Source organism: Macrobrachium rosenbergii, chromosome 5 (genome assembly GCF_040412425.1).
Source record: "Macrobrachium rosenbergii isolate ZJJX-2024 chromosome 5, ASM4041242v1, whole genome shotgun sequence".
Lineage (NCBI taxonomy): Eukaryota > Metazoa > Arthropoda > Malacostraca > Decapoda > Palaemonidae > Macrobrachium > Macrobrachium rosenbergii.
The window spans coordinates 58,126,494-58,153,993 of record NC_089745.1 but is presented as its reverse complement, the minus strand read 5'-3'; the positions used below and the strand labels follow the sequence as shown (position 1 = coordinate 58,153,993).

Here is a 27,500-nt window from a genome sequence, read left to right as displayed (position 1 = left end):
AAAAGAACACTGGCTATCAGAGTTACTGCCCAAATATTGCGCAATTTCAATCTGATGATATGACAACATAAGTGTCAAACTACAGGGAGTGTAGGGGGACGGGTAGGAGAAATTACACTTTTGTTCAGGCAGTCAGCCAAAACCTACTGCTACACTATAGACTTATACTGGTTCTCACTACTCTCCCACCTTTCACCTGTATCTCCTAGCCACTTATGATGCAATTAACATAGCTGAATAAACAAAAACTTGTATATTACAGATGAGGATACACCCAGGTAATAAACATAGTCTGTGGTCAAAACTAATGAGGGTTACGTATGGACTACCTCTGCGTGTGAGAAAGCACACTGAAAACCCGCCATTAATCGTACACTTGGAAATGTGGACTATTGCAAGTGACGACAATAAAAGTAATGATTCAGCTATTAAGATGAACCACAGAAGAGTTATTATCTACAGCATCATTGGCACACCAGTGATTCTTTGCAGAGATCCATAATCACAAGCCAAATTTTAACACCACCTTCCTATGCCAATTTGAAGAACCCATTCAACCAATAATTTTTCAGTTTGCGTGCAATATTGGACACAGGTTAGCAATCAATTATTTATTATTCAAATTAGATGTTACTGTAGCATATTTCAACATCTAACTTCTGAGAATAAAGGCAAGATATAGAACAACCAATCCAACTTTCAGAAACAACAATAAAGGCTGCCGAGAAAAAAAATCGAGCGCAATTGTGACAGCTGACTAGCTATTCTGTGCAGGACACATGGGGACAAGAATTGTGACTGTTGTGATATATATATATATATATATATATATATATATATATATATATATATATATATATATATATATATATATATATAATTATATATATATATAAATTTTAACAGTGAAAAATTTTTTCAAGTTAATTGAAAACTAGCTGATCAGATGCTTTAAGGTAATGCTGACAAATTCTGTTATGATAAATAACCCGCATTGGTTCGTTAATACTTTAACATTCTTTGCAAAATAACTTTAACTGGTGTATTGTTCATCCAGTGATAACGTCCATGTGTGGTATTACGGTGTTTTAATTATCTAAATTTCCCCTAATCTATCTTAGTGCTGTAAGTGTGAGTACGAGGACCAATGCGTTAGAGTTTTTTAGTGATAACATCTGCATTTTCCAATACATTTCTTGTTGCAGACACACTTGGATATCCCTGACAGCATTTTGAGATGGGTGTAAGGACAGTCCAAAAGTGTCACCATGTTTGAGTTAGTTGGTCCTGAGTTAAACAAATCAGAATTCCCGACAGTCACAATTCTTGTCCCCATGTGTCCTGCATCTATATATATATATATATATATATATATATATATATATATATATATATATATATATATATATATATATATATATATATATATATATATATATATATATATATATATATATATATATATATATATATATATATATATTATTATGTGTGTTTTAGGTGAAATTCACAATGAAATTCCTGTTACAAAACAGTGTATTAAAAATATATATGTACAAAGCTTATAGTTTTCGTCCAACTGCTGTGGACTTGATCACTAAAATGGAATGTAATATACAACTCAGGAAACAAAGTAAAGCAGGAAACCATACATAAAAACAAACATTACAGAAAATAAAACTGTTAATCAGGTTGTTGGGCCCTTGTCATTTCTAAAATTCTTCGAGACCTTCTCGGCGGAAGCAACCTGGAGTCTTGCGCTAAAGAGTCAACAAGGTGGTTTTGTTCTGAATTCTGACTTTGATTTTGGAAAGAATTTAACTGACTAGATATATTTCTAAAATTTCGAATACCCGCACATTTACAAATTTCTTCGCTTTTAATATTACTTTCAACAATGCCCAAGTTTCCACCAAAGGTATTATTTAACATAAAGAGGGCTCCTTCAGTACAGATTCTGGTGGATCTATCCAAGCACTTATACACAACTTGACCATTTTTAACATTTATTCTATAATCCCTTTCCCAATCGTGTCGAGCTATAGATATTTTTCCCCACTTTACATGCTGAAATGTGTTCATTTTTGTGTTTATCAAACGAACGACCACTTTCACTGATATAGGAAGAATCACAATTCAAGCAACCAACAGCATAAACACCAATATTTGGTGCCCAGAATAACACTTTCGTAGGAAGTAAGGTCCTGATGATATTACGTCAATACGCTGTTACAGATGACCGCGCTCAGCTGGACTTCTGTACCTTTAGGTGGTCACTTAATCAGGTCACTTGGTTTCAGTATTTTGACCAATCTACTTGCATTGTACTTTGCAAGCGCTTGCACGCGCGCATGCACGCACACACCCTTGTGTAAAGGGAGCAAGACTATGGTTTCTCCTTAAAGAGGAATTATAACAAAAGTACCGAAATACAGTTTTACAGTAAAGTTCAACAAGAATTAAAATCCAAGAGCAAAACATCTTGAGCAAGGGCAAGGGTACGACAGACTTTATAAGGTCACAACTACCGCCATCAGCCGTGTTCCTTTTGCATCTGTGTCAGCTAAGGACACTTGACATTGACAGTGCCGATAGTCCCTGATTTAAATGATAAAGGACACGAGAGCGTACAATTCTGAAAAAAAATTCAAACTAGCAGAGTTAGTCCTAAATTTATGTTTGGTACACCTACCTACACCTACTCTGTATCCCAATTAAGAACACACATACACACACACACACACACACACTTCCCCAAGCGCCGTTTCTCGCCATGCATGGAAGAAGATGGCTACCAAGCCAAGCTGCACAATATCACAATGAGACGGTACTCAATTTTGCTTCAGAATTCTTGCATCGATGTTGTTTAAGCTTTAGATATACAACCTAAGGACTGTTTATCAAAAGGATATACAGGCAAAATACAATAAAGATGGAATTGAGGGAAGTAGTGCAATTGTTACAAATTGTTCATTGTATTACCCACCCCGATAAAAAAAAATACCCCATCAGTAACAGGTGCGCAGCTACAATGATGCAATAATCGATTAAAAGGAAAAAAAAACAAGGTATCGAACTGCTGTCATGAGAGATTTCACAAACATATCGTGTGAGGTGTGACCGACTTTGTAGAAAAAAAAATAATGATCAATGCAACCCTGAACTAAGGAATACCATTTGCAAAATAATAACTGCTTGACATGGACTTTAATCGAAACCGAGAACTCTTTATTATTATTATTATTATTATTATTATTATTATTATTATTATTATTATTATTATTATTATTCAGAAAATGAACAAACCCACAGGGGCCACTGACTCGAAATTCAAGTTTCCAAAGATTAAGGTGTTCATTAGGAAGAAGTAAGAGGTACAAGGAAATACAGAAAGAAGAGATCTCACTTATAGAAAAGGAAAAAATAAATGAATGAATTAACAAACAGATAAAAATGCATTAAAATGCAAAGATAATAGTATTAGGGTACTAATGCACTGCAGCTTCGCTTGAACTTTTGAATTTCCAAAAATTTCAAAGTTCATGAGGAAATTAAAAGAGAACACTTGCATACTGTAAATCTTATAGACAAAAGACACGGGAGAAAAGTTGGGTAATTCATCTGACAGAAATATATGAAAAACTACTACTTTTAATTTTATATTACGGTACTGTAGACATGCATATCTCAACAGACCATCAACGCACTTTATAGAAGTACGCAGTCACAAGAAAACACCCCTTTATATGCAAGTAAAATTGGAATGGTATAATAGGGAGCTAGCGACGCCATCTGATGAAAAGAAGTCAAAGAGAGAGAGAGAGAGAGAGAGAGAGAGAGAGAGAGAGAGAGAGAGAGAGAGAGAGAGAGAGAGAGAGAGAGAGTACTAAAACATTATTAATAGCAGTGCAACTAAGAAGAAACCAGACGCATTCAACGAACCCCAGTCAAGTAAAAACATTTACACTCAATTATTCGCTTATTTTTAGAAGTCTGTTGAGGTGCAAAATCATAAAAGGTCACATACCTTGATTGAGTGTAACCTGCCTGTATTAATTTTATCCTGCTCAGAGCGAGGTGACCAACTTTGTTCTATTTCTCATTGTTCTATTTTACATTCGTTATTTGCTTGGCTGTTCATTATTGCTTGTATTTATGGCATGAAATTCAAAACAGACGACTGTCACATAAAAATAATTCAAGCTCACTCCACTAGTTGTCTTTGCCACGAATAGCTCACGATGCTTTTATTACATTATCCACCAACGTCACAAATAAGCCAGTCTACTGCTGAATACACCGTCATGCAATTATTTTCTTGCGTCATTCTCTCTGCAATTTCTCTGTAAGGAACTAATGCTCAAAGTTTTAGTCCTTTCTTTTTATTCATGTTTTTATATTCCCATTTAAAACGATTCCCAGAGGATATCTACTCATTCGTGTCTATAAAGCAAGAGTTGCATTCCTTACTTTTTTTTTTTTTTTTGTAATCTGACGGAAGGTTTTCGCTCATTTCCTCCGTAATTAGCCTCATTTTTATTTGCATCTGTGGCAGCGTTTAAAATCTATTTCATATGGATATGTTTGGGTAGGTCGCCGATTGTGCTAACTCATCTTCCCTCCATTAAAATGGCCAACCTCCAATTCTGTCCTTTATTTGGTCAACCATTTCTGCACTGACAAAGGGGATTGACTGACTTAAATCATATTACCATAATGGAGGTACTGATTTACGCTTCGTACTTATGGCTCTTAATCATGACTTCCATCCGTTTTTCTTGCGGTCAGTTTTGCTATTTCTCTTTTCACTTCCTTATTTTGCTGTTTTTGACATATTTCTTCTCTTAACGTTTGCTTTTCTTCTGACCACTATCCTTTTCAGTGGCGCTATTTCCGTTCTTAGCTCTCTTCTTTATTATTGCTAGAGTATAACCCATATGTGATTTGTGAAAACAAGAATTTTTATTTTTAAAATTTTGTTGTTCTGACAGTGTGTGTGTGTGTGTGTACGCGTTCGAAAGGGAGAGAGAGAGAGAGAGAGAGAGAGAGAGAGAGAGAGAGAGAGAGAGAGAGAGAGAGAGAGTCAGTGGCGTGAGATATAGCTAATAAAATGCAAGAAATTTTTCAGTGAAGCCCACTATTCATCTGATCGAATTCCAAAGGTGAGGCCGGATTCGACGCATATTGATGAATACTGACCTGCACTGCACTGCACTGAGGTGTTTATTGAGTGCTTTCTACATATTCCAGCTAAAATTAACCATACACCTTGACATTCAGTATTATTTGGCTAGTATTTGAGCCTATGCCACTTAACGAACTCCATGAAACGGCAAAGCTTTCACTGATCAATACTGGGAATGCATTATTAATAATAATAATAATAATCATTATTTGGGAAATTTATACATCCATTGATTTTAACAACTTAGCCTTCGCAGTGAAGTGCATACAACCGCATGTTGTACTGTATTCCTGGAATTTTGTAGGCTATAATATATAAACCGAAGCCTTAAACGCCTATGAATCCTCCTCCATTTACGCAGGCCCCCTTGTCTTGCACAGTTCACAAAATTAATGCGATCCTCAAGTATATGAATACAGTCTCTCTCTCTCTCTCTCTCTCTCTCTCTCTCTCTCTCTCTCTCTCTCTCTCTCTCTCTCTCTCTCTCTCGTTATTATATTTATCTCTGTACTTTACCCTTGTAGTTATCCTGGGAAGTAAATAAATGAAATCGACAATACTTCCAAAAACTACAGAACTGAATTTGGAAAATACAAATTCTTGAAACTGGAAAGCTACCATTTATCTGAAACAGGCTATCCATTAATGACCTGAGCTCGTTTCGCTACAGCTACGAAAACCCGCTAAATGAAACACTGTCTAGCATAAAAAGACTGTAATAAGGCCTAGAGATATAGTATTAAATATTTATCAAAACCATGCCTACTCTCTTGCAATACATAAACTATTACGTGGTTCTACGACATTCACACACGGAAGTGTTTTGCCTGTTTTAGTGCTCGTCTACCGGTAAAGAAACTTATCGATTCCAGTGTTGACTGCAGCCAGCAGACAAGATGTAATTCTGCAATAGTATACCGTGCGACTTTAGGGATTACGAGTTTTCTTTTTCGCAATCGTAGTTATACTTCGTTTTCTTTTTTGTAACATTTGAAGGTAAACTATTGAACTTAACAACAGGTGGTTGTAGCCACTTTCCCACTTACAACATTCTCCTTTTTCCCGTTTGTTTAATTTATATATACACTGGCTTGCCTTCATTTTACCCTATTACAGTATTAATAAATGAAAGGTTACGTGATCGATTTACGAGCAAGCCTTGTCCATCGTGCCTCTTCATAATATAAGCAGTGAATTATGAACGTGATAGTAAACTACTGCTCGCCAAAAAAAAAGGCTGAAGGACACGGGTACAGTAAGCCTATCCGGAAAGGACTATGGTACTTCTACGGAAGAGTTTTGCACGGAGATATTACATATTAACAGAATTTTTTGAGCTAACAATACAGGAAGTGCATATGATGCAGTACACTTGAGATACCGTGAGTTTACCGAAATAATGTGAGAAATTTACTGTCTTTCGTTTATGTTTTTGCGTTCATCCCCGCGTCCCGCGGAGCTTTTCTACGTAAAAACATAAACAAAGGACGGTAACTTTCTCACATTATTCCGGTAAATATTTAAAGTTATCTCACCTTTACTGCATCATATACACCCTTTTCTATGTTGTTCAGAGAAAAAATTTAATTAATAAACAATATCTTCGTACGGAGCTCCTTAAATTACCTTGACAATATACTGTATATTATATGTGTGTGTGCGCTTGTGTACTCTGCGCGCGAATCCAACGCAAAAGGATGCAAAGGACCACTGAAATTCCGCCACATGTATTGCCTGTCCTTTATTTTCCACAAATCTCCACCCACCGCTTCTCGCACACTTCATCAAAACAGGCCTGGTGCCTGTTATGTATGTCTTGATGTAAGTGCAAGACGTTATGTAATGCTCATGCAGAGAGCGCGGGAAGAAATTTATAAGTATAATCAATTATACTGCTAGTATTGAGTCCGACGCACAGGCTTCGATCCTGTAAGTTCTTCCTCACGTTTGTAGGATAAGATTCCTTAGTACGATGTTTGTATGTTTGTTATGATCCTATATGAGACGCTCTTATATTGTGAATATGCTTGCTACACCCATTCTTCAAAATGTCCGCTATCCAATAAAGACGCATTTGAGAAACTCGTCTAATTAATCCAAAAACATCTACGCCTCCAACGACGAGAGATGGGATTTCATCTCAAATATTAAAAGATCAACATTCACTCCCACACAGGTAAGAGTGAAGAATTGTATTATGTGAGTTATATGCCTAACATACATACAACAGTGCCCACGGAAACCCAGCTGACACGGTCACGAAATGTTCTCCCGAGGATTGTAGAAGGGACTTGTCCAAGCCATACTAAACACTGCGTATATATTCAGTTGTATAAGTGCCAGGAAACGTTATATTTCGAAATGTTATTTCCCTCTTCGTACAGGGAAGCGAGAATTAGAAGATTCTGAAATACAACTCAATTCTCTGTTTCATTTGTGTATTATTGTGGTCATCACTTACTGGTATTATTGCGGTATTATTACTGGTATTATTGCGGGCATCTCTTACTGGTATTATTGTGGGCATCTCTTATTGACACTGAGTTCTGTTTTAACAGTAATTTACTAAATATACGGCAAATGTCAGCAGGAAGACGGAAACAAATTAGTAACTAATATTTTCGTGTAAATTCAAATAAATCATCGGGGTACCATACAATAAAAAACAGCCAAACAGCACTAGTTGAATAAAAAAAAAAAAGTAATTACTGTCTTCTACGACACAGTTATGGAAGTTTTCTGCACATGGAGTTATTGAATGATTCAACCGTTGAAGTGCGAAAATATCAGTGTTTACTTTTTTTATGGAAACTTCCTTTAATGGGAGAAGGGGCTTAAAGTCGGGAAAAGTATAGTGTTTTGTACATGCATACATGAAATGAGCAAAGGTAAAATCTGTATCACTTCATGCAAGTATATTACAATTACTAAAATAAACATTGTACTTAACCTTGTAAATACACAAAAAAATGACAAACTTGCTTCTACAGTAATAAAGAACTTTAATATTATGTGTAATAAAACCCACACCTATACACTCTTTCCAGATGGATTTGCTTGTGAAGTGTCCTATATGCATGGAACAATACAGTGAAGAGCGCGTGCCTCGTATCCTGACTTGCGGCCACTCGCTGTGCACTAATTGTACTGGAGACACCCTGAACGGCGTTAAAACCTGTCCGGAATGTCACGAGAAACTATTTGCAGACGATGTTATCGAAATTCCCGTCAACTTCCCACTTCTAAGGCTTATCCGAGCATTAGCAGAAGAGAAAGGAGAAGAAGAACTTACAGAAACACTCGTACCAGCGTTCCCAGTAGACGAACCTTCCACCGACCAGTTCTCGGGTGTGAGTAACTGCGATGCTCACGGCAGTCCCATGTCCTTCTTGTGTTGCACCTGCAGCATGTGGGTTTGTCAAGACTGCTTGGTAGTGGATCACCCGGTTTTCCCACGTGGCATGTGTCACATTCTTGGGATTTCGGAGGCCATGGCGAAAATACGAAGCGACCACGAGATATGCTCAAATAAAATCTTGCAAGTCATCACCAACATGAAATGTAACTTCGACTTTGAAACAACCATCCATGAACATTGTCTTCAAAACTGTCCAGCTATGCAGGGTGGTCATCGCCGCCTTATCAAACGCATAGGGAGTCATTTAGAAAAAGTGGAAAGAAATAACCTGATAGCTGTCCAAAAAGCGAAGGAATTTGTTGAAAATTTGACGGAAGAGGCGAACACAACTATGTCAGCAAAGGAGATCACGAGTTTAGGGCAAGAACTCGTCAATTTCGAAGTCAAACTAAAGAGACATGCTCTTAAGGAAAAGAGAAGGAAAATGCTGGTGTTGCAGAATGTCATGGAGCACTTAAAACTGGTGAGGAATACAACTTTTTCAATTTCCGCGTTTGTCATGCAAGACACTGCTTTGAAGAGTGAGACATCTCTGACATAATGATTATTCAAACATCTAATTCTCTTTGATTACGAGTGTATACGAAAATATGACAATGAAAATACACAACCAGTGATGCATTTGCTTCCCTTGGTGTTTTTTTCTCTCGTGTTTTTAACGCATATGTTTGACATAAAATGTCTATATGTACAATATATATGAAAAATACTAAACTCGATCATTCCCGGCAGGATCTGAAAATTCTGGGCAAGGGGAAGGAACCAGCGCACGCCATCCTAGAGGAGGACGAGGGATGCAAGTGGTCCCGCATCACCATTAGAGATAATCGTCTTCTCTTATATTCCCTGAATGAGGGGAAGCCACCGATTCAAGGGATTAACATTCCGGCAAGTATATCATTTTCAGTAATAGCTCCATACTTCTGTTTCTTCCCGTATAATTGCTTTTTCACGCTTTGTTTCTCTTTCTCAGACGTTTCCTTTCCCGTCTGCCAATTTCTCCTCAACCTCCTTTATCCCTTTATTATGCTAGTGTCACCTTCTTTGCTTTTACCTTTAGCTATTTCCCTCACCCCTCTATTGTTTTATATATATATATATATATATATATATATATATATATATATATATATATATATATATATATATATATATATATACATGAGTGTGTGTATGATTAAAGCTTGATTTGAGCTTCTAGCGTGGAGCAGTCAGGAATTTTCTAAAACAAACTGACTTTTATATGAACTTAAAAATTACTGCAAAGCAAATGCAATATCTCAAACACCTAAAAATAAAATTAAAATACAAACGAAGGAACGCGTAAATGACTTGACAGCTCTTGGGCATTCATATGCAATAAGAATACAGTGAAATTGTTATTCTGCAGTTACATAGGTACACCTGGTGAGCAAGACTTTTATTGTAGCTAGTATATGTATATGTTTCATATAAGGCCGATTGTTTGGGCTACTTCGATTCGTCATGGCCTAAAAAATAAACAGTTAAATTGGGATGCAACAGTGCTGTCTTTTAAAGCGAAGGTCTGGAATAAGAAAAATAAGATAATTCTCAAAACCGAATAAACGAGAGATTAATGTGTTAATTAACTACCTTACATTATTTTCACATCTCCCACAGTTTGAATATGCCCGGAAGATGATCCCCAACGAAAGAACGACGGTGTTCTACGAAATCGGAAATGAAGAAGAGGTTCTAGGTCGAGTTTACGTTCGGCTGCAGAATAGCAGCGCTTTGGCCAGACAGGTAGTGCTGATGTGTTCGGGGGAGAAAGGCGTGTCTTACAAGGGAACCTGCCTTTACAGGTACGACAAAGCGCACGGCATCCTGGAAGGCGGAGATTACGAAAACAACGACGGATCTGGTGGCAAGGCCATCCTCGAAGGAACGGCCGACTGCGACTCGTATTCGGAAAATTGGACGTCTCCTGGTATCCTCACGGCAATCCGATGCTCCACAAAATTCCAGTTCCACGTGAAGCGTCTCAAGAGGAATGTCCACTTGGTTATTGGCAAGGTCATGGAAGGGCTTGACGTCTTGCAAGCGGCTCCTGATCTTCAATTAGGAGAGGTATTTGTTAGAGACTGCGGGCTATTTATTCCCATGAGTGTGGACGATGATCAGCAGGATGAGACAGATTGATGTTTGCTAAATGATATCAGCGTAGATAAATGACCTAACTGATGAGGCAAAGCAAGTGCCTTTTGTCCGTCCATATGTTTATTATATACAGTATGTATGGCCGCCTCCATTTCCAAATGTTAAATTTCTTCTTTAAAAACATTGCGTGGGTGGTGTAGTGCATCTAAGCAACGCTTCAGCAACTCCTACGCTACTGTCCCATCGTTTCATTTTAGAAACCCGGATAAATCTTGTGATAAAAAATTTCTAAACGTCTGATAGAAATTATAGTATTTTGATTCACTACTATTCATGTGACTGACATTTTGAATAGTTTTTGTGATATAGTGATTTTGGTGCCATTCACAAACCCTGACATACAAATACCGTTTACATAATCAATAAAATGCAAACGATATAGGTAGTGGGGTGTTTTGTTACCTTTCTACCTTTTTAACATATATATTATATAAAGATATTTCTATAAAAAGGCGCGAGGAATGCGGTCATACCAAAATTACCTTTGGATAATAACATGTTTCTAAAGTACCTTTCCAACAAAACGCAGGAGTTAAAACAAGCTATTCAATATATATAACTGCTTATAAACTAATTCCAAAACAATTCTTCTCGGTGTAATTTCAGCTAACTATAAGGTACATAACTCCTAGCTGAATGAATAACAAGTCAATACCATTGCACGATTCAAAGAAAAGAAACCAAATTATTGATTACAGGACATGGACATGAAAGCGCCATGAACGCAGTGGAAATTTCCTATCTATGAATCCAAGAGCACATGGTGTAAGTGATCAGAGAGGGAAAGTTCCCAAGAAAATTAAGTGTGGGATCGGTCTTCCCATTGTTTATCTATTCATGTATGTAACTTAAATGTTTTTCTAATAACTGATCTCTTTCTGTATTTCCCATTAGCCTCTGTTACTTCTTTCGAATGAACACCATATTCTTTGGAAGCTTGAATTTCAAGTTAATGGCCCCTGTGGGCTTGTCCCGTAAGAATAGGGTTCATCTTTTGAATAATAATAATAATAATAATAATAATAATAATAATAATAATAATAATAATAATAATAATAATAATAATAATAGTAACTGGAAGGGAAACTATTCAAAATAATTGCTATGAACAGCATTCGATTGCTTGTAAGCAAATATAATACTTATTATTTGTTAAAACAGTATTACCACCTAACCTCAAATGCCACAAAAACCGAAGTTTGTTTCTCTCTCTCTCTCTCTCTCTCTCTCTCTCTCTCTCTCTCTCTCTCTCTCTCTCTCTCTCTTCTTCCGTGCGTGTGGCCTTGGTCACGAAACGGGAAATGAAGCGTTTGCGGTAAGTGCTTCTTACGGAGACGCCCAGCTGACATGAAACCGTCTCACGATTCCAGAAACATAGTTTTCCAAGCGAGTTTTTGCTAGAGTACCTCAATATGAGGAAGAAAATTGCGTGGAAGAGTGCTTTGAATTTATAATTGGTGAACTGTTTTCCTGTGCCGTGATATATATATATATATATATATATATATATATATATATATATATATATATATATATATATATATATATATATATATATATATATACACACATATACATATATACCAGTAGTTAACAACCATATCCTCGGACAGTTTCAGTCTAGATTAAAATAGTAAATACGATTTCATTATGGCGGTTTTTGAAAGAATCAGTATCAAAAGAACTCTAACGTAGCATTTAAAGCCGTGTAAATGCAAGCAACAAAGAAATCCCTTCTTTCCCCATAAAAAGAAAAAAAAAACTCATGTGTTGCAACAGATTTCTCCCCGCGTCAGACTGTTTACGAAAGTCATCAACACTGCTGAGTTTTTTACTGTGAAAATGTTTAGTGTAGGACCGAAACTTGCAGTGCTCATTAGCGCCTTCTTGTAAGTATGTACGTATGTATGTATGCATATATGTATTTATATGTAAATATGTACATATACATAAAAATACATACATCCATACATACATACACATATACACATAAGGACAAAATCCATGAAGGAAAGAGAAACAATGGAGTGCTGCAAGGCCTTACGACTTATTGTACTTTACTTAGCAGACTACTAAGTAAAGGACTATAAGTCGAAAGGCCTTGCAGACTCCATTGTTTCTCTTTCCTTCGTGGATTTTGTCTTTATTTATATATTCATCACGTTCCATATTTTCGTGATTCAGTTATACATACATATATACATATTTTGATGGTATATCAGAAAATGAGCCTCCATTTTCATTTCGGTGTTGAAAGGCTTTTTACGATGGTTAGTAGCTGAACTTGCAATTTACTCCACCTAAAAGTTTCTGAACTAAACTTATAGATATCTCAAGAGCGATAGTCACAAATGATAATTTACCTTCTGAAATCAATGGTGGTTAACACTTTAAGAGTCTAATAATTTTCTAGCACTTACAACTATCCACAAATCGCACCTGTCTTGATGGAAAATTTCCGACCCCCCTTCGCCAAAACATTTGACGTTAAAGGAGGCGAGATGATTGCTATTTCCTTTCGATTTTTCACAGACCAATATTTTCTTTCGTAAGATAAGGCGTTTCTTGCAAAAGAGAAGTATACATACGTACATATATACATACATACATACATACACACATAAATATATATATGCAATATATATGTAATATGTTTACATTATATATATATATATGCATATATATATATATATATATATATATATATATATATATATATATATATATATAGTGAAGTGCTATGGTTGAAATAGTTCTCGCAAAAAGCTTTTCAACACCGAAATAAAGATGGAGATTCATTTTCTGATATACCATTAAAATGTGTATGCATACATGTATATACATACATACATACACAGTAAATATATTTAATGTGTCTGGTGAGTAAACTACATGCAGTAATATGTTCAGAGAGTACGGCGTCGAAAATTAGCAATGACAAGCGAAATTAAACAAATAAATTAAACAAATATTTCTGCATAAGTAATAAATCTACAAATCTTATCTTCACTGTGATATAAGTGAATATCAGGCCGCATTTGCCAATAAAATCCTTGCTTTCCAGTGACTGATCGAGAAACCTATAGTGACAAATGTAAACCCCTGACATTAGTTCCATTAAAGGACGGTCACTGGTAAGCCAGTGACCTGACTGTCTCATGAAAGAAATGCCAAAGGCTGTGTCATAAAGAGAGGAACGATGAAAAGATATTCTACTGCAAACGTAAAACTATACAGAACAGCATCCAAGAAAGACAACAAAAGAAAACCACAACAACTCAACACCAAGTTCCTTGAACAACTCATTCCATTTATTCGTTATTTAGCGGCGCTTAATTATCCCAAAACTGGAAAATCATGAAAATATGTGTACGCGAATCTAAATATAAATGTTACACATACTAACAAATCACACAAACGTAATTATACACAATTATTTAATTACACACAATGTATACACACACACACACACACACATATATATATATATATATATATATATATATATATATATATATATATATATATATATATATGTATATATATATATATATATAGAGAGAGAGAGAGAGAGAGAGAGAGAGAGAGAGAGAGAGAGAGAGAGAGAGAGAGAGAGAGAGAAGGCATATAGACAAAATGGATCTGCTGAAAGCTGATCCCCAAAACATAAAGAAAGAAAGGAACGATGAAAAGAAATTCTAATACAAATGTAAAACCACGCAACAACTTCTCGCTGCTGGGAGAAAGGGCGCTGGTGACTGGTACAATACATGTACTTACGCCACCGGGGTCTAAGCGATGACAGGCAGGGCAGCCGATCGAGACTACGGTCTACCCCAAAGCCAAATCAAAGTCCCTCAAAAGAAGGCATCGTGCTTACCCCATACAAATGAGGAAAAGGCACGTTAAAAGAAGAAGATTCAAAATAGCATCCAATAAAGACAGCAAAAGAAAACCACAAAAACTCAACACCGACTTCCTGGAACAATTAACTCACTCCATTTATTCGTTATTTAACGGCATTCATTTATCGTAAACTGATCCGAGGTTCTCGCAAGAAGAAAAAAAAAAAACTTTAACCGCACTGAACAATAAAATTTAATTTTAAAGATTTTCGTTGCCAGCCTTGTGGTGTTAATGGGCACGTTAAATGTTTGAATGTCCATCAGATTTATATCTTTAAAAGCATCCGAAAACTGGAAAATCTTGAAAATATGTGTACGCGAATCTAAATGTATATTTTACACACACTAACAAGTCACACAAACATAATATACACATACATATACATACATACATACATATATTATATATATATTAACTTTATCACATACACAATTGTTCTGTGCATTAGTAGAATTACTAAAAGGACCTCATTCAAACTGGATGGTGATTGTACGGATACTTGATAATGTGGACTGTTTGTCCAAGAAAGCTTGCAACTTTTTCTGAATAAAAAACTCCGTTAGATACCATCCAGTTTGAATGAGGTCCTTTTAGTAATTATATACACACACACACACACACACACACATATATATATATATATATATATATATATATATATATATATATATATATATGTATACACACACACACACACACACACACATATATATATATATATATATATATATATATATATATATATATATATATATATATATATATATATATATAAAATGGATCATGTTGAAAGTCGATCCCCAAAATAACAATCATTGCCGAAATATTACCAGAAATCCGAAAAAAAAACCCGCCTTACAATTACAGCTCCATAAACGGAAAGAAACGAGATGTAAGCAAAGTAACTGTAAGAGTGGAAAGAATTCCGACACATTTGGCTTACCAAAGAATTTACTACAATTTAATGAAGGTTATAGATTTGAGTATTTTCCTCACATAGCGTGGTGAATCAGATTTTTTGTTGACAAAACACAAACCTTTTGTGTATTCGACGTAAGTTTTTGTGTGACCTCAGGTTTAGTTTTAGGAACGAATTCTTTTATAATATTTCTTTAATTTCGCTTCAAGCTCTTTCACCGCGATAAGCAGCGCTCCTTACGGAATTTACTTTCACCGGGTCAGTGACTCTCCCTCCCTCCCCCTACACGTAGAAGCCACCACCCCCAGCGAAGCACCGAGTGATGACGTCAAAACGGGAAAATCCTAGATCCTACGAGATTTATAAAGAGACGGTAGACACTGGCTTAAACCGGAACTACAAAGAGACGTATATTTGGACTCATTTTATTACGCGAAAGCAAAACGGTAAGTAATAAATGAAAATTGATAATAACTTCACCAAAGTGAATTGCAGAACCCAGCATTAGATAACTGGTCGATCGTCCTGTTTTGCCTCAATCAGGAAAAGGAAACATTAGCTATAAAGGTAAATCTAAGCAAGTAACATTTTCCTTCATGGACTCTTAAGTACATTATTATCTAACATTTTTCAAAACAGGTTCTTGAGTCCTTTTACGGTTACAACTTTTGATCACACATGCAGACAAAATTTCTTACCAGTTTCCCTAATTATCATTATTATAATTATTATTCTAGCATTAATTTACATACTCTCAATAAAAAAATAAAACCATAATTCCATAATCTAAAATGAGAATGAAAACATACGACCCGTAATGAAGGTCAGTTACTTCGTGAGAGAGAGAGAGAGAGAGAGAGAGAGAGAGAGAGAGAGAGAGAGAGAGAGAGAGAGAGAGAGAGAGAGAGAGAGAGAGAGTTGTGAATTATGTATAAAAACCAGCAGTGTTCAGAATTTTCCATCCCTACAACACCGCTACGATAAACTACAGACCCGGAGGTAGTTATCAAGCAAGCCAACGCAAGCACATTTACATTAAGAAAGTAAAAAAATTACGAATAATTACAAAAGTGTGGAAAGGTTTGAGAGGCAGACGACCTCTGGTAAGAGGTCAAAGACTGCTGGTTCACGAGCACTTTCAAAAATCAGGCGACCTACAACCGACCCCGTTAATGATAGTGATTTCGGTCACGAGCAGAAAGATCACAACAACAACAACACAACAACAACAACAGTAAAATCTAGACTAACTGTAATACATTAAACCTAAGGGTGAGACCGATCGATGGCAGTGTCTCGTCGGTAAAATTCAAACATGAATTACGTAAAATTGAACACGCAGAGGCTAAGCTTTATGAGCTCTTGCATATAAGTAATAACTCGTCCTCGAGCTTCATTTGACATAACCTTAAAGACAATGCATTCGGAATTAATCCAGAGGGCAAAACTAATGAAAACATAAGTTATCATAAAACAGATACTATACATGAATTTTATAGAAGTACACACACACACTAGTGTATACATACAGATATATATATATATATATATATATATATATATATATATATATATATATATATATATATATATATATATATATATATATATATATATATGTATATATAGATCTAGATATATATAAAGGCTGTTAAGTAAAGGACAGTAAGTCGTAAGGCCTAGCACCGCTCTGCTGTTTCACTTCCCTTCGTGGTATTACCTTTATTTATATATTCATCACGTTCCATATTTTCGTGATTCAGTTATACATCTATCTATCTATCTATCTATATATATATATATATATATATATATATATATATATATATATATATATATATAAAAATATACATATTTAAATATAATATATATATATACATATATATATATATATATATATATATATATATATATATATATATATATATATATATATATATATATATATATACACACACTACTCTTCTTCTTCACAGGAGACGGAAATAGCGGGTACGAAGCTTTCGCCATTATTTCGGGACATTTTCAAGGTAACTTGAAATGCTTCGAAAATCAGAAAGCTTCGCACTTGTAGCTTCCATAGTCTCTGTCAAGGTTTGGATATTGTACTGTACATTATCCAGTCGAAGACTAGTGAAGTATATTGATATAGGTACACGCACTTCTACATAAATAATATATATACAGTATATATATATATATATATATATATATATATATATATATATATATATATATATATTTATATATTACATATATGTGTGTATACACATGTATATGTATATATATAATATATATATAATGTATATATACACACACAATTTTGAAGCACTGAATGATAATGGTGGGTCTTTTGAGTTATAAATTATATTTCATATATTATTACGACAGCAACATGCCTAGAACGATCTGAAGATGTCAAAGAAAGTAAGCCTTCAGAAAAAAAAATTAGCATAGTGCTTGACAACGGACAGCTACCGTCCCTTGAAAAATAACCTCAGTCAACTTTAAGTATCAAAATGTTTAAAATTAAAGACAAGAAATCCCTATAAAAGTTCATAATGGACCAAGTGATTTTTGTTAAAAAAAAAAAAAAAAAAAAGAAAGTATTCCAGCGTAGTATAAAAGTAGACAGAGCGATGATTACGTAGGCTATAATAAAGTGACGCCTAAAAAGTTGACAGTAAAAACTAGTTTTTACTAACTATTTTCACCTGATTTAGTGGTTTTAATTGATTCTCACCGATAAAATCCAAATAAGACTGCGTGTTCACCACTCTCCTTTTTAATGATATACTGAAACTATGCCCATGGAGGATCGTGGCATTTTCAGGGTAATCGTGTACTGGCATACGTTGGAAAAAACCGAGAAAATATCGAGGTACAAGTTACAATCTTTTTTAATGAACGCTATGCAGCATCCCATTTTTTTCCCTAAGGACATCTAGTAACAAAATTTACAGCAGACATGGGATAAACTTAATGCTATTCTCATTGATATAATATTTCACAGGAATATTAATCCTGTATGGGTATTCTTTTAACAATGAAATCCACTTAGATTCTAACAGAACTTTAAACTTTCAACACCCGTATAAGGAATATCCTTAATCTGAGTAAATTAAACGAAATTTCTGGGTCATTCGGAATGAACACATAAAGGCAAAGTAACCAGTCATGCTTTCGTTTGTCTTTTCACCATCCTAAAAGGCCAAAGATAACGGGAAAAATCGGAGTGACTGTCCAAATTAGTATCATGACTCTCTACCACAAAAATCAATGGCAGACAACGAACCACCATTTCCATGTCACTGCATTCTACGACTGACCTTTGGGTTTCGTCAATTCAGGTCAAACACAAATGGCTTTACCGATAGCCTACTCAATAACCTCATATTACGGTAACAATTGAGGGGGGGGATCTTTCCTAGATAGTGACCCCCAAAGGTTTTCGGTGGTGGTTACCTAGGACTAATATTTCTAGGGGATCTTTATCTTTATGATATTTACAGTCTTTTGTTTATGTTTTTACGGTAATCCCCAACGGGCTTGTACTAAACACGCCGCAGAGATGGACACATACCGGGTTAAAAGATCCATTGGGGATTATCTCATAACCCATTAAATATTTACTAACCGCTTAAAGTCTAGTTTACCTATCTTGAAAAGAAAAATTTATGCAATAACCCTGTTACTAGATATGTCTATATTGATGCCAGCAAATCGTTGAGTAACTACTGTGCATTCGGTGTGTGTGTGTGTGTGTGTGTGTGTATATATATATATATATATATATATATATATATATATATATATATGTATATATATATGTATATATATGCGTATATAAATACATAATATATAAATATATATACATATATATTACATATATGCCTATACCTCCACAACGCATTGCATTAACGAAAAGACAAGAAGCACATGTAGATACAGGAAAATGTATGAACAATAGCTAGATTATCGGCAGCATTAAATAAATTATTAGAAAGTGAAAGCTTGGGGTCAAAGGTAAGAGGAAGTAGTGTGAAACAATCAAGATAATTAATGCATAATGAGGCATGACGTGCCAACGAAACACGATGTGAAAACATTAGACATATATATGTATATATATATATATATATATATATATATATATATATATATATATATATACACTGTATATATATAATTATATTATGTATATATTTATACTTATATACATATGTACACATTGCGCACTAAAACTAATAATATTCCTATTGATCTCGCACCGTGTTCCGTTGCACTTCGTCTCATAATGCGCTGGAACAACCTACCTTAATTATTCGGATTATTTCACACTACTTTCTTTTACTTTGGACCCCAAGCTTTCCCTTTCTAATCATTTAAAATATCACATTTACTGCTGCCGAAAATCTAGCTATTGTTCATTAGGTTACTATTACCAGCACGTGCTTCTCAGCTATTGTTCTACTGCTGTTAAAATAATGTTCTGTGAGGATGTTAACAAGATTCATTTTTCACTTGTACGGACATCAGCAGAATTTTAAGAGATATCCTCTTGAGGCCATTGTTCGAAGTGACGGTCCCGATGTCACACGGCCCAGTACAAAAGGTCCTTTATTCCCTTTACTTAAAAAAAAAAAAAAATCCCACTGCCTTCCAGGCAGTGTTGTCAATGTTGACGCTCGAAAGTTTTAAAGTCGCTTTGCTACTTTAACGCACCATGTCCCTTTCCCAGGATTTATCTTATTCTTTAACTTTTTTGTCCAAATTTATACGCCTGTTGACTACTTTATGCTTTTGTGTTTATTCCTAATCATGTAAAGTTAAGGATGTTTAGTTTCTCCTCACTGTATTTATCATGTCGCAAATAGGAAGGTTATGGAAAATAAAAGTTACAAGCTCTAGTATTCAACTCCTCCTTACCAGACAATGGCACGTACAAATTTATACATTTACATAAAGAAATATCTCTCCCTTTGCAAGGCTGAGCGTTCCACCGGCAGGCCTCCCAGCCTTCTAAGGCTTAAGGGATCCCGTTATTCGCAATTACTCTCGAGGAAGGTCATTGCATAACCGCAACCCAGAAGCATTGCCATGACGCAAACAGTGCACTACGAAGCACGCAAACAAGGACGATCAAAGATACGATAGGAAACAGTGAACAAGGGGATTTCGTACTCAGACACCACCCTACGTAAATGAAAACTTGAACCGTTGCTACTAAACCATGACTGCCGCCGACAAAAACAGGAGCTGGGTGTCACAAGCAGCAAGGCACGTGCGACCCCTGAGTGTGCCACAAGAAGTACATGATTATACCCAGTTCAGTGATTCGCAGTGGCAATGGAAGATAGCTTTGCATATGTATTTTGTGCTTTTGCACCAACTCCGTGAGATCGAAATAGCATTAAATGAAGTTTTCTCCAGCATGAGTTACCTCACACGTGAATGTATATCCATATATTCAAAATCACGACGTCATAGACATACAACGTCAAAATAAAACACACATATTAAATCAACATTACTTAAGCCTAGAGTAAATTTAGATAAATATATACAAAAATACAATATTTTGGATACTAAATATGTAGTAAGAAATCGTTAGATCGTATTTTCAACAGTAATCAACTACCGGCAAATGATAATCTTCAAAGACCGTAATGCAGTACATGATCCAAAGAAACTGAAATGAAAAACGTGACCTCTATGTAAGTAATCCCAGCTAACATGTCCTTGGGAGCGAAGTGATAAGGACCTTCGCAAGCAAACTATTTTCACTTGCTGAATCCTAAATTCAGTACAGTAGCAACGGTTCAACTCGTTGCTGACCAACTAACTCACTCTGGGTGTGCATACGACGGTAAAAAGAGGTTTGCCTCACGAACAGTTAACCTTCCTTACTGTTTCGACATTCCATAACTTTATGAATATTCCTTTTCGTAAATCACTTTCTGATTGCTTTGTTTCTAGTTTCGGTTCCTTCGTGACCAATTTGTCACAATTATCATTATTATAATTCTTAACCTTATACCTCTTTATACCTTACTGTTATGTAGCAAGTTATTTCATCGCTTCCTTAATATTCGATACAGTCGTCATAACTGCCATCATGATATTTTTTCTTTTCTTCTTTCCTTCACTTTCTTGTCAGTTCCACCATCACTGACTTTTACATTGTCTAATACCATTTTTTTTCATGAAAACTGACATTTTACAATACGTACGGAACACCTGAAATTGAAACCATCACACATCTGTTACTCAAGTAGAATGAGCTACATCATGTATGCTGGCGTTTTTTGCGATGGTTTTAGTTTTCTGCAAAAGAAAACTATTGTGCCGGCTTTGTCTGTCCGTCTGCACTTTTCTGTCCGCCCTCAGATCTTAAAAACTACTGAGGCTAGAGGGCTGTAAATTGGTGTGTTGATCATCCACCCTCCAATCACCAAACATACCAATTGCAGCCGTCTAGCCTCAGCAGTTTTTATTTTATTTAAGATTAAAAGTTAGCCATGATCGTGCGTATGGCACCGCTATAGGTGCCAACAACACAGGCCACCACCGGGCCGTGGTTGACAGTTTCATACATCAATATACGCTGTACAGAAAACTCGACTGCGCCATCGTTTACTGTTGGAGATGAAGCAGCATATGTGGAACCAGGTCGCTTTTATACGCAAATGTCACGGTAAACATTGATGGCTTGTACCCTCCAAAGAAAGGGTCACTGCTCTCACCGGAGCCCATGGTAAGCGCCAGCCTCTTCCACCATCACTCCACTTAGATACTCCCCCATCCCCGCCACCAACCCCAGGGCGACCATCTTCCCAAGCCAGATTAAACCTGCTTTAACTCGCTTTTACTAAAGGTCAGTGATGAATAGTTGACGGTTATGTAAAGCCATGAAAGACAGCGAGGAGTAACAGTTAATCTCAGAATCATTTCCATGCAGTTTATGGCATCCTCTGATCTAGTGCGCTCTTGAGGCAGTTTTGAGGCTGCTGCTCAAAAGACTCAGTTATTAGAATCTAGCACTAAACAGTAACGCGTGAGAATTTCAGCAAACGTCGTGACAACGTTTTCCCAATACAGTATTTGGTATTACGAAAGATGAACAAAATACTTCCAGGGATGGCCAGTATTTCTGTTCAACTGTTTTTTGTTTTAGTTATAATTATGCGCCACTGACATTTCTCCCACTGTTGTGAAAGAACAAAAATAAAATTAATAAAATTTAAATGTCAGAACTAAATCTTCGGCGAATAACGTTAAAAGCAGTTCTCATTGAACACTGCGAGTAATCCATTTCTTGTTGCACAGCTCAGTTTAAATTCAATTAGTTAAAACTATCTACAAAGCTTATTACAAACCAATATTTTTTTTTTTCAATAAAAGATCCCTGCAACCAGGGCAAATGGTAATCCAAATGTCTCCATGAAAACTAAACGTAATCTGTCAAATAATAATAATAATAATAATAATAATAATAATAATAATAATAATAATAATAATACACAATAGCACCAACAGTAGTTGCAGAAGTAATGCTTACGAAACACCTTAGCAATGAATAAAAGTTATTTGCACAGGCTTTCCTTTTTAACTTAACAGTTACCATATTAGATGTGTCTAAATATAGATTATATGGCTACTATTTCTAAAAAGCAGTTCTCTGTAATAATAATTATTAACTATTATTATGACTGTAAATATTTATTTTAATCACTTCCTGCCGAAAAGACCTATTAAAAAGTTTCAAAATAATATTCAAATAGTCTTTTTATTACGGTAATAATTGCCCAAAAACTATAAGCATTAAACTAAACCAAAAGTAATGAACTGCTTAAATTCTCAAAATTCCCCGTGATGCATAAAAAATTATAATGATTAAAAAGACTAATTGCTAAAACGTAAAGTGCTATATAAACGTGTCACACCAGTTTGCATATACCGTACAGAAAAGGGTGTTAGATATTTTTAATGTTTTAAATACATACCTAAGTATGTATATATATATATATATATATATATATATATATATATATATATATATATATATATATATATATATATATATATAATGTGTGTGTGTGTGTGTGTGTGTGCTACTTGCAAAAGGAAAAAGTTGAGAGTAAATGTGAGCAAGAATAGGGTTACAAAATAAAAAGAAACTAGGAAAATCAAGACATGCAGCAGCTGCTCTTTTGGAAGTTTTCTGTACATGGCTTTCGTAAACGAGTCAGGAGGGAGATTATTAAAGTCAGAGAGAGAGAGAGAGAGAGAGAGAGAGAGAGAGAGAGAGATCGATCATATGAGGAAAGATCAACAAAGCACTGATCACTCACACTTTGTCAAGGATCAAACCAGGGTCAGACGTTTCATACCAGTCCTTAGAGCATCAGTCACCTGTTCCCTCTAAATTTCGCTCAAAAAATCTATCTTAAGTTCAATCTTGTAGTTCCTGGTCATTTTTACTCCTACTTCGTGAACCGTCTATTATTCCATATTACAGCATTTTCGGTTTTACTTTCGTATTTTAAAACAAAATTTCGCGAACTTTGGTCATTCTTCGCACCTACACCATCCTTTATTCAGTACTTCTTTCATACAACTTTGTACAATCTCAACCATTCCCTTCTTGTGCATTTGAAGGATGATTAATACTGGTATCAATACGAGTCATTTTTTTCCATTTCAAGGCCGTTCATCATCAACACAATACATCCAAAATAGGCACGGTCTGATAACTACTCCAGTACTTCACAAAATCTTGCTTTTCTTACCACTATCCTAATAGGATACCTAATAGTTTCTGAAGTCTCCATTGCATTTTCCCGATTCATCCTCTCAGTCAATCAAACGACCACAAACGTGAAAACATGTCAGTTAATTATATTCCTAAAAAAAAAATAAATAATTACTTACATCGCAAATGATGAGTTTATCCAAACTCTACTCTACCGTTCATCAAGATGTTATTCCTAGGAAATTTCAAACAATGTTTAAAATCTAGAAAAATAAAATTTACGCCACGCTTTCTAATAATACAAACGTATGGAATTACATCCAGCTTCTGAAGACGATATAGGATACCAAATTTTATTGACGGTATAACGTTAAATGACACCGATTATGATGGTTTTCGTAACATGAACCTTCTCCGCCAAACCCTACAATCTCCTCCTTTTCAGTCAGTTTCAAGGTTCTCTCCTACATGAAAGAACTAATATTCCTTACGTATTCAATAAATCCAAAACCAGGAGGATATACAAACACACACACATATGATATGATATATATATATATATATATATATATATATATATATATATATATATATATATATATATATATATATATATATATATATATATATATATATATATATAGATATATAGAGAGAGAGAGAGAGAGAGAGAGAGAGAGAGAGAGAGAGAGAGAGAGAGAGAGAGAGAGAGAGAGAGAGAGTTGTGAACTGATCTAAATTAAAAATCCCTTTCCTACCTAATGTTATGGGGCGTTATCCTCTTAATATATTTTGTCTAACTTAATAGTAATTTACAATAAGTGGGTGATAATTTACCATCCGTCAGTAATATTCCAGGTTGCTGATTCCTTTTTTCATCCACCTTTTCAGTGTTAGAACTTAAGCGTTTTTCCTTAGCCATTTCCCTTCCGGCCTAAATTACATAAAAATATCAGAAACCCCATACTTTTTCCTTCGCATTAAAAAAACAAAATCTTAATACAAGAAGAAAGCAGTCATATTCTCTAGCAAAAGCAAAGCTTACACAGTCTCCTAAGTTGCCAATACCTTCAACCACCCTCTTTCTGCAGGTGGTATACGAACGACTTGAGAGGTGTCCTATTCGTTAGGCCAGAAAAGAGGTCCTGAATGACATGAATGAATAGTGACAGAAAACCAGGTCCTCATAAATAATTCCCGAGGGGGCGTGGGGTTTGGGATGCTGAATGTCGCAAAACAATGTGAACTCCGGCTGTTTCGAATACTGACAACTGTCAACTCTGTCCTCTCTCCATACGCAATGCTTCAAGAACTTGCATGAGAATGACTGTAAAAAGTATATACATTCGTTCGTAACCAATATACTCTTTATTTAAGCAAACCCTACAAACTCGCATCCAAGTTCCAACTTGTTATCACATAAATAATTCCCTGAGGGGCAAGATCAGGACTATAAGGATGGGATGCTGATGGAACAAAATCCGGTGCAACTTTCCCCGAGAACGTCTTCCCGTTTTTTTTGTCGTTTGATTTTTTTGAATCAAAATCACTCCTTTGTCCCAAACACTGCAAAAGATCTCGCCAATGTGTGAACCTCTCCAGCTGTTTTCGTTGATGGATACATCAAACAACATGAAATCTTTAGGAGTTATTTTGATGCAGTTGGTCTTCATATAACGCTTTTGGGACTTCCAAAGATTTTCATTCAAAATTGCAGGTTGCTTTATCCTTTTCATTTAGTCAACTCTGTCCTCTCTCCATACGCAATGCTTCAAGAACTTGCATGAGAATGACTGTACATGTGAAAAAGTATATACATTCATTATGATATATATATATATATATATATATATATATATATATTATATACTGTATATATATATATATATATATATATTTATATATGTATATATATATATATATATATATATATATATATATATATATATATTATTATATATCTGTATATGTTATACATGTGTGCAAACAGATGGCATCTATTATTTAAGAAAATGTTTGTCTTATTTTCCTTTTTTTTTTGGGGGGGGGCTGTGCCATGCTACTCCATTTACCTATCATCTCTCAGCAGCTGTTTCGGCCATCAATTCTAACTGTTCTACAATGAGACAACAAGCATCACCGTTTCACTGAATAAATATTATAGCTCTGACGATAGCCATGACTCGGTGGCTGGAACCACTGTCAGCGGATGATGAATAAGTAGAACACCAGCGGAAAATGTTCCTCTTTCCTTCAGAGCTCATCCTTGAGAACAAGATAAGTTACAGGAAATGGCGGAAGTGTTGTCTTGAAACAATAGCCGCCCAAAGTACATCAGACCTGAAAAAGAACGGGAAGGCTACGGCCACAAAGCCCACATATATACAAATAATATATACAGTACATATATATACTGTATATATATATATATATATATATATATATATATATTTCTATTGTATATATATTATTTGTGCATATATGTGTATCCGCGAGCAAGTGTACGCAAAAAAAAAGTATATACTCACGCATAAAGATATGTTATAGTGCATATCCTGTACGGTGCTTATACAGGCACTTTACACACAAGGACATGTGACTGTATTTAAAATAAAACTTCATTTTCTGTGTCTACATAAAATGTTCCAACTGGCAGAAAAACATCCAGTATGAAACGCGTTAATGTATGAAGTGACAGTTGCCATATATGTCTGGTGTCTAGTGGCACGATTTCTTCTCATCGTATGAGCAATCCCACACCACAAAAATACGTTCGAGTGAGAGAGGGAAAGAGAGAGAAAGTTGCAACGATTGAAAGAAAAGGTCTTGATGAGTAAAATACTGATATGTGTATGTGCCAAAAAATTATGTAAGAATACATTAAATCTCACTAAATGTAATCACGACTCCGGCAAACATGCCATAACATGTTCAACACCATAGCTTCGGGAAACAAAGTAAAATCTCTCGGTCTGTAAGCTCAGACTCCTGCGTAGCTTATTTGGTGGTCAAGAAACGTACATTCGATGGGAGGAGGAAGAGTTGCCAACTACCTTTTTCCTTTATTAACTATAGGTCATTAAATTTTAAAATCAAATACCGAAAAACGAAGAAAATACAAGCTCATGAAATATGC

At 35.2% G+C, this 27,500-nt stretch overlaps 1 protein-coding gene across 1 annotated transcript in view; it reads left to right on the top strand.

Moving 5' to 3' along the window:
• The window catches only part of LOC136838832 (uncharacterized), a 12,666-nt gene extending 1,497 nt beyond the window's left edge, over positions 1-11,169 (top strand). Inside the window, exons 2-4 of the mRNA XM_067104470.1 lie at positions 8,233-9,066; positions 9,336-9,491; positions 10,245-11,169. Coding sequence (XP_066960571.1) covers positions 8,233-9,066; positions 9,336-9,491; positions 10,245-10,766 — 1,512 coding nt within the window. The 3' untranslated portion in view covers positions 10,767-11,169. The remainder of the gene's footprint in view (positions 1-8,232; positions 9,067-9,335; positions 9,492-10,244) is intronic.
• Positions 11,170-27,500: the final 16,331 nt, after the last annotated feature.